This window comes from Porites lutea, chromosome 5 (genome assembly GCF_958299795.1).
Source record: "Porites lutea chromosome 5, jaPorLute2.1, whole genome shotgun sequence".
In the NCBI taxonomy this organism is placed as follows: Eukaryota; Metazoa; Cnidaria; class Anthozoa; order Scleractinia; family Poritidae; genus Porites; species Porites lutea.
Window position 1 is genome coordinate 4,173,066 of NC_133205.1, and position 9,346 is coordinate 4,182,411.

Genomic DNA, 9,346 nt, shown 5'->3' on the forward strand with positions numbered 1-9,346 from the left:
CAAAGTAGAGAGGAGAAGTCATTACGTCACGTTGCCATGGTAGCAAAATTTCTGGATGACAACAAACAGAAGTGAATTCGCACTGTTCCAAACTTCACCGATCTTATTTAATTTCATTTCATTTGTCATATGTTGAAGAAATTTCTGGGCTGAATCTGAAAGGACGGTATCTAAGTTTACAAAAAGGAAGAGACAATTTTTTGTGTTGTGTTCACCTACTCCATAAGGCGAGCGCGTAAAATTAGAAGGTTTCATGTCGCAGTCGTGGAACGACGGCTAAGAAATGTACAAAAAAGCGTGATGCACGCGTGATGCACGCGTGATGCACGTGCAAAGGTGTTGTTTTGCTAATCTAAACCTATCGCCTTTTTGCCTTTCTCGTTGCTTAAACTCTCTTTTGTTGTCATAAATTTGGGTTTAAAAAGCATAAAATAATGATTGGCGATGTTTTTGTATACTACAAAACAAGTATTTCTAGACTGTAACTGAATACACATCGATCTTCTATCGTGGCAAAAGCAGATTTTTCCAAAGATGTTAACCCATTATTAGAAATTTTTTGATAGTTTGTTTTTGGGTTGAAAATACCATAAAATTTTGTTTAAAGATGTCTGGCATGGAAAACAATTATTTCTACACTATAAAGTACATCAGTCGAATATGATGGTAAAATTGCATTTTTTCCAAGGGGGTTAATTCAAGATTTTGATCAAAAATGTTATACATTTTTTTAAAGTTCGTTTTTGGTCTTAAAATTCAGTAAAATTATGTTTAAAGTTCAGAAGATCCAGAGCACTGGGTTCAAATTTACTCCAGCCAAAAGGAGATTAAGTACATCTCACCTTCCAATATCAGATCGGAGTCAGTATTGAAACCAGCCCACCCCACTTATATTATGTACTCCATTTTTCTCCCGTCCTCTCACCCCTGACATTTTATAGGCCTCTCCCCCCCCCCCCCCCCCCCGGGTTACGCAAGGTTCTGCTTACACGTATTTCTAGCTTACGGTGCTTGAGGATTAAGGACGCTTTCAGTGGAGCCGGGGAATTTGAAAAAGTTGTTTCCTCTTATAGGTGAACACTTACAGGTATAGCTAATTATATCTTAATTCCATGTACTCCTAAACGTTGTGATAAGAGGGCAGAAATATATCATACGCATATTCTCATATTATATATCATCTCATGTTTACTAGAAGGCCACACTGATTGCATAGTTCAGTTGAGCTTTTTCTTTCTGTTTTCTTTGTTTTTCATCAATAAATTGACGAATTTTAGGACCAAAATAAATATAATAAAGAATAATTATCAACTATTTCGGTTCTTTCCATGGTCATGACACACTTCTGAGTCTTTACAAAAGGATCGAGGAAGTCGGCGCTGAAGACACGCCTTCAGCAGTTATACTAACGCAAACTAACTAATTATCATATATACGTTCTTTCAGGAAAACAAAGAAGAAAACTATAGATATTTGTTTAAAAATTAGCAAGCAGAGAGGGTTTTTTCGTTCTTTGGGTGATGGTATATATTCTTCCTTCCTGCGTACGTGTCTAATTTTAACCATCTCTATCTGATTCTTTCTTAACGAACTGCAGATATGTCTAGCAAATTTAATTACGGGCTACCTTGACCTTAGCTGACCAAAAAAACCTCGTGATAAATAAGCAAAACTTCCCTGGAACGTCGAAACAGTTGAAATGAATTAAATGTAAACATTGAGTCAAAATTTGGAGTGAACAAACGTCTCTGAGTTTCTTTTTAAAAAAACCTGCTAAATGTACATGGAGAAAAACGAAGGGAAAACGAACCGATAATCGTTGTGATAGATTTTATTCGACACCAATAGATCTCTAACAGTAACGGGCTTCCATTCCGATACACTTGCCAAAAAAGATAAGGTTCCACAAAAGTAACGGGCTTCTAAACCGATACGCGTGCCTTCAACAAAATTACAATTCTCTAAATCGAAAAACTACTCCGTTCAAAGTGTCACATGATCACGTGTTCGAAACGTGATCGGCTACATCTAAGGTCAAAAAATGTCACGCGCGAAAAGTAACACAAAACTCCGTGACACACTCCCCCCTTGACCAGTCGAATCACTGGTCAACTAGTCTCCGAATATAATCAGCATTCCGAGCGGCAAGACGCCTGGGTGGCCTGATGCCATCAATTATCTGCTCCTCCCGAGGTTGTTCATCATTAGTCACGATAGGTATCTCCAGGGGAAACAGCCTTTGCACTGGCCTCTTCATAGTAACAGGTCTACCACTCTTACTGATAACCTTGATTACAGCTGCTCTAACGCGATCGTCCGCACCATGGATCAACTGCTCCACTCGTCCAAGTTTCCACTGACTACGGGGCAGATTGTCTTCGAAAACGGTAACAACATCTCCCTCAGATACAGCAATACTGGATCTAGGCCTGGATTTCTGCCGATGCAGGTTCCTTAACTCTGTAACATATTCTCTGCTCCAGCGCCTCCAGAAGTGTTCCAGTAACAATCCCAAGTACTTCCGTCTTCTTGGGAGATCTTCCGACGACACTGTATGGTCAAGTGAGGCTTGTCGATTTCCTGTTACCTTCGGCAGTGATAATATTCGTCTTCCATACATCAAGTGACTTGGTGTCAATGGTTCTTCAGGATCATCTGACGATACGTAAGTCAAGGGTCTAGAGTTGAGAGTTCCCTCAACCTCGACGAGAACAGTGTGCAATTCGTCATAGTTTAACTTAGCGTTCCTAAGTGTCTTCCGCAAACATCTCTTTGTATTCTGAATCAATCGCTCAAAAAAGCCACCCCACCAGGGCGCTCTGTCCACATTAAATCTCCAGTCAATTCTTTTACTGGCCAGGAATTTCTTGACTCTTGGGTAAGAAAATAATTTGCTCAAAATTTTATCTGCAGCCTTAAACGTTTTGGCATTGTCCGAGATAATCAGTTCTGGTAAACCTCTTCTAGCTGCGAATCTCCTCAGGCAACGGATGAATACATCAACCGACAGGTCCGTAGCAAGCTCTAAATGTACTGCTCTCACAGAACAGCAAGTAAACAGGAGAACATAGACCTTCTGTAACGCAGACTGTCCTGACACCTTAATGTACAAAGGTCCAGCATAATCTACTCCGACATAAGTAAAGGCAGGTTTCTGGCTCAATCTAAACTCGGGTAGGTCACTTTGAGGAGGCACTCTGTAACTCTGCCCTTCATATCTGCGACAAACTGTACAGCTAGCCAGTGTTCTTTTAACAAACTGTCGTCCCTTGACGATCCAAAATCTGGTTCTCAGCTGGGCTAGCGTAGCTTCTACCCTATTGTGATGCACCCTTTCATGAGCATCTCTCACCAACAGAGTTGAAAGATAATGATTCTTTGGTAGTAAGGCTGGGAACTTCGTCTCATGTGGTACATCAGCATTAGCAACTCTCCCCTTACATCTTAGGACTCCACTACTGTCTTCGTACAAACCAAAGTCTCGCTCTAACTGGCTGTAATTTGCTTGGGACTTCAATTCTTTCTGGACACTTCTTAACCACTTCACTTCTGCATTTCCAAGTTCTTCTGCAGTAACCTCTCCCAAGTAAACAGTTCCTTCCTTTAGCAACTTGGCCTTGATTTTCAAATTTTTCACAAAGCGCAACACCAAAGCTGTAATACGAAACAACTTGTTACAGGAGCTAAAATCTGTGATCGGAATAATAGTGTCCATATTGGGTATTCCATTTGTAGTTAACAATACCGCTTCACCAACTGCTTCGATAGCTTGGCCTTTCTTCATCTCTACGCAACACTCTTCAGCAATTGTTTCTGAACATTCCTCAGAACTGGGCCAGTTTCTCATGGGCTCCGACAGCCACGATGGTCCCTTCCACCACAACACATTACTCTTTAACTTAGCCGCACCTTCTCCACGAGATCCTATGTCCGCTGGGTTCTCAATGCCAGGACAATGGTTCCACATGCTCTCTTCGGTCAAAGACAAGATTTCATTCACACGATTTTGCACAAACTGCTTCCACTCCTTCGAACCCTTTATCCAGCAGATTGCAGTCTTGCTGTCTAACCACAAGTGTGTCTTGTCAATTGTAATCTGTGACGCCAAGGCTTCTTTAACTGAGGACACCAATCTTGCTAAGATGACCCCAGACAGTAATTCGAGTCTAGGGATAGACTGCCTTGTCAGCGGTGCCACTCTGGTTTTGGATGACAACAAAACTGGAAAAAAATCACCACTCACTTCAAGAACCAAGTAAACAACAGCACAATAAGCCTTTTCTGAAGCGTCCCCAAACCCATGAATAACATACGACGTAACACCTTCCTCTAATCCAGCATACACACACCTTGGTACTAACACTTGCTGCACCTCTCTCAAGTCCTGAAGCCACCTGTTCCACTGCTTCCGGGCAGACTCCGGGAGTGGTGCATCCCATTCAAACTTCTCCTGGCAAAGAGACTGAAACAAAATCTTCATTTCCACCAGTATTGGACTGAGTACTCCAAGGGGGTCAAAGAAACTTGAAGTAACCTTTAACAAGTTTCTCCTGGTCGGCTCCAAGTCTTCTGAAAGTCTCAGTAAGGCTTCAAATTTAAAAATGAACTCATCAGTAACACAGTTCCAATTGACACCAAGTACCTTGTGTTCATCCTTCATATCAAGCTTCTCCAAATGATTGACAGTAGTTTTCGCATAAGACTCTGTATCCTCCACTACAGCACAAGTTCCGACAGTTCCAACTTGGTCCTCACAAATCAATTCAAGCAATTTAGGTGAATTTGAAATCCACTTTCGCAAGTTAAACCCACCTTCCAATAGGCACTTCTTAGACTTCTGATAAAGCGACAGACACTCCTCAACACCCCTTTCTCCTGTCACCAAATCATCCACATAAAATGAATTCAACAAGTTCTGAACCAACCCAGGGTCAGCCTTATATTGACTGATATGATACTTCAAAGTGGCATTCAAAAGAAAAGGGCTAGCATTGACTCCAAACACCACACGACAAAACCTATATAACATCAATCCGGGATTCTCTTCTTCTAAACTGTCCACCCAGAGGAATCGCAGGACATCACGATCTTCTTCAGCAACTCCCACATTGAGAAAGGCTTTTTCAATGTCTCCTACAAGTGCAATTCTTTTCTCTCTAAACCGGAGGAGAACATTGAAGATTGTTGGAGTTAAGGCTGGTCCTGAGTAAAGACATTCGTTAAGACTTGGACTATCACTGTTGGGCCTTGACGACGCATCAAAAATAACACGAAGTTTGGTTGTAAGGGCATCCCGGCGTACCACCCCATGATGCAGTAAATAATGCACCCTTCCAACATCAGGACGCTTGCCACAGTCTACTTGCTCAACTATACCACTCTGCAACTGATCTTGTATGATGGAGTCATATTCTTTCAAGATCTCTGGATCCTTTCTAAGACGTTTAAGCTGCGAGCTCAATCTTGCTACACAGTTCTCAAAATTATCTGGCAACAGCCCATGTTGCTCCTTCCAAGGTACATGGACCAAATACTTGCCATCTTCAAAACGCAAATTCTTTTCAAAGGCTTCAAGAACAGTATCCTTATATCGAATGCCGACAGAATCCAGATCCCACAATCTATCCAAATCCCCTTGCAGTGTATCATCAACAACCCTTGACTCCGTTCTCAACACGTGAGTCGACGAAAACTGAATACTTGAAAGTTTCTCCCTCGGGAGATTTTCCACCGGACCCGACAACACCCATCCAAACTTGGTAGATACAGCCACAGGTCCACCCTGACCTGACTCCTCCCCCCTTACTGACTTGCCATCAAAGAAATCCCAGATATAATCTGAACCAATCAACAAATCAATCTGCATTGTATTGCTGGCAGGGCACACATCAGCAAACTCAATGTTTTTTAAGCTGGGATATCTTTCTTTAACCCATTCCAAATCTTGACCTTGTAAATCATTACAAATGTGAGGGACTGCAAATGCATTCAATGTTGTTTTAAAGTCTGTTCCTGATTTGGTTAAAGAAAGTTCGACCAGGTTGACAGCTTCCAGCTCTTGGTTCTGATCCCCAAATGTTGCAATTTTCAGTCTCTCTGTCCTGACAGTTTTCAATTTCAAGGTATTTACTACCTTTTGGTTGATATACGATCGCTGGGCTCCAGTATCAAAAATTGCACGTACAGTGAGACTATGAGAGAGTTCCTTTCCCGGGATTGAGACATTTACTTGAGCAGTTTGTAAGAAAACATGCATCCCAGAACCAATATGCAATGCAGGTGAGGCTGTTGCCCCAGAAGGAATATTACTGCTGTCTGCCATACCACTATTACAAACTGCCAAATGGTGACGACCACTACACTTGAAGCACTGAATTTTGGTGTCACAGTTACGGGCTAGGTGCCCCCCACGGCGCAGGCAATTGAAACACCTCCCTTGTTTCTTCAAAATTTCTCTTCTTTCATCAATATTTGTTACAACTTGGCACTCAGACGCTCGGTGATTTCCTTTGCAAAACAAACAGTTTAACTCCCCACGATTTCCGCTCAACAATGCACTCGCAGTTGATTCATTGCCAGGGTTAAACGATTTCTTTAATGGGGATTTTTTCTCCACAGATGTATTCATACCACACCTTTCACGGGCCTCCACTTCATTTTTGACAGCTTTTATTACAGAAGTTAGCTCCCAGTTATCCCTATGTTCCCTGCTGACAATCAATCGCAATTCTTCGGGCAACTTCTCCATGAATATAGGAATCAAAAGAGCTCCATACTGTGCAGAATCAATTCCCAGTGTTTGTAAACCTCTAACCTGAATTTCCAAATTATCGAGAACAGCTCGGATTCCCTTAACGTTAGACATGGCATTCACAGGCTGTAATTTGAGTAAGGCCTCCATGTGAGCGCTAATAATTATCTGCTTGTTTCCAAATCTATCGGTTAAGATTTCAATAGCCTCCTTATAGTTCAGTTCAGTTAATGGTAATCCAGTGATAGAATTTAGAGCTGGGCCATCTAATAGACTTCGCAGATAATTAAACTTGTCAACATTAGTTAGCGAAGCGTTCTTATGCACTGCAGACGAGAACGAATCCCAAAATGTTTGCCAGTTTTTTGGGTCGCCAGCAAATCTTTTTATGTGAAGTTTTGGTAGCTTCGCACCGTTACTAGAACTAGATGGAACAGACCCACCTTGACTTCCTTGAGGCGATTCTTGTTTGCCATGAGAATTTTCACATTTCTGTAACTTGACAAGGGCGCCATGAATTCGCGCGCGAAACTCTTCAGATTCCTCTATCTCTGGTTCTAAATTTCCTTCGTCGATTGCGGCCAAAATCGATTCCTCCAAGGTCTTTAAGGTCGCTAATTTTTCATTGAGTGTAATAGTTATCCGTTTTATCTTGTCTTTAGTGGTATCAGACCCATCGTAATCCATGAGAAGTTCATCGACTGATGAAAGAATTTTCCTTGCGTGTAAGCGATGCGCCGCACGTATTTTCAGGTTCTTCGCTAGTTTTCCAGGCATAATTCAGCTAGTTCTGACTCCAAATCCGGCTCTTGGGACCAAATGTGATAGATTTTATTCGACACCAATAGATCTCTAACAGTAACGGGCTTCCATTCCGATACACTTGCCAAAAAAGATAAGGTTCCACAAAAGTAACGGGCTTCTAAACCGATACGCGTGCCTTCAACAAAATTACAATTCTCTAAATCGAAAAACTACTCCGTTCAAAGTGTCACATGATCACGTGTTCGAAACGTGATCGGCTACATCTAAGGTCAAAAAATGTCACGCGCGAAAAGTAACACAAAACTCCGTGACAATCGTAAAGTGGATAGAATCGGCAGCAATAGGTAATAAAAGTCTGAACGATTATGATTACATAAAAGAACGAATAATTAATAATGTAGGGAGGACATTTTTGACTAACAATGCATTGTTGAATATCGAACATAACCTAAAATTGCTAAATGTACACACGTAAAATCATTTCGGGATTGGTTCATGCTTAGCGTGCGCATATAGTGTTATGGATGTACGTAAACAGCGAAGCTAACTGTTTAGACAGCACGTCGAGAGAAGCGTAAGAAAAGCTAGTCAAGAAGCGAAACCGACGTGAATCATGCTTTTTCATTTTGGGCAATATATATTCCAGCAAAAGAGTGAGATGACCAGATGGAAAAGCGTTCAAAACTAAAAAAGAAGAAAGTTTAGCACTGGGTACTCATGCACAGGCTTTTTTCTCATCCGCAAGTTTTTTTTCTCAAGCGCCGAGATCAGTTATGTTTGGACTTTGGACTTGGACCTTTACTACCGGTAACTCGACCCTTTTTTGCCATGCAATACTTTACATTATTTGATTTGTACAAAAGCCAAAGAGAGACTCCCCATTTCCCATTCCAGACTTCAGACTGACTTCTGTATTCTGAATTCCTTCGATTAATGACAACCGCTGTTTTGAAACAGCCTTTTTCCATCTATTGCTTATGGGGTTTTAGTTTTAGCACGTTAACGTTCTTAGTCTTTATTCAACACCATGCCAATACTTGCCTTCCTTAATTTCACACAACGAAACTGTTAATATGGGGAAATTCAGACCAAGGGCAACATTTTCAGCAGTTATCAGGGTAATACTTCGAATATTGCCTCTCCTTATCAACTGTAGGTACGCCGTCTCAACATCCGCACACTGCAACTGCTGGAGTATTTTCATAAGCTGCCTTAACTCTCATTTCACTTTAGCAAGGTGTCATTCAGTACTTGTCAAAAAAAAAAAAACACTTAAGATCGATTTACGACCGTAATTGCGATTGACAAGTTTAACTAGAACCATTGAACGATTTCCTCAGCTTGGGAAGTACTGATAGCCTCTCCTTTAATGCCTTGTAACCTCAGTTCTGTTAAATACTCCATAAGCTTAAGGGAAAAAAAAATGTGTGTGTGCCAAATCGTTATCCTGCTGCCTTTCTGCGTGTCTTTGTTTGTCCAGCCGTATACTCAGACATTAGAAACTGCAGCCAAAACAATTTTTTTTAAAATAACCTTGCTTTTTCCTCATTTTTCTGTTCATCTCGCACAAATTTGTACTTCCCAGTTTTGAAAAGTTTCGTCGGAAGGTCCACATTGATTTACACAAGTGCAAACGATATTTGACTTGGTATTACCACTTTATTTTTTTAGTTTAAGTTAACATATTAACAATCAGTAAAATCAAACAAAGATGAAAAAATTTTTGAATGTGCCTCGATCATCCAACCTACAAGAAAAAAATAAGTTACAATAAAAGACTAATAAAAGAATAAATATCAAACCAGAAATTGCTCTCTTCAAACTGTAAAT

The 9,346-nt window shown here is 40.9% G+C and overlaps 1 protein-coding gene across 1 annotated transcript; it reads right to left on the reverse strand.

Moving 5' to 3' along the window:
* Window positions 1-2,101: 2,101 nt before the first annotated feature.
* On the reverse strand, window positions 2,102-7,528 carry LOC140936865 (uncharacterized). Its single transcript, XM_073386370.1, has one exon. It carries the CDS (start codon window positions 7,526-7,528, stop codon window positions 2,102-2,104), a length of 5,427 nt encoding a protein of 1,808 aa, XP_073242471.1.
* Between the last annotated feature and the right edge of the window lie 1,818 nt (window positions 7,529-9,346).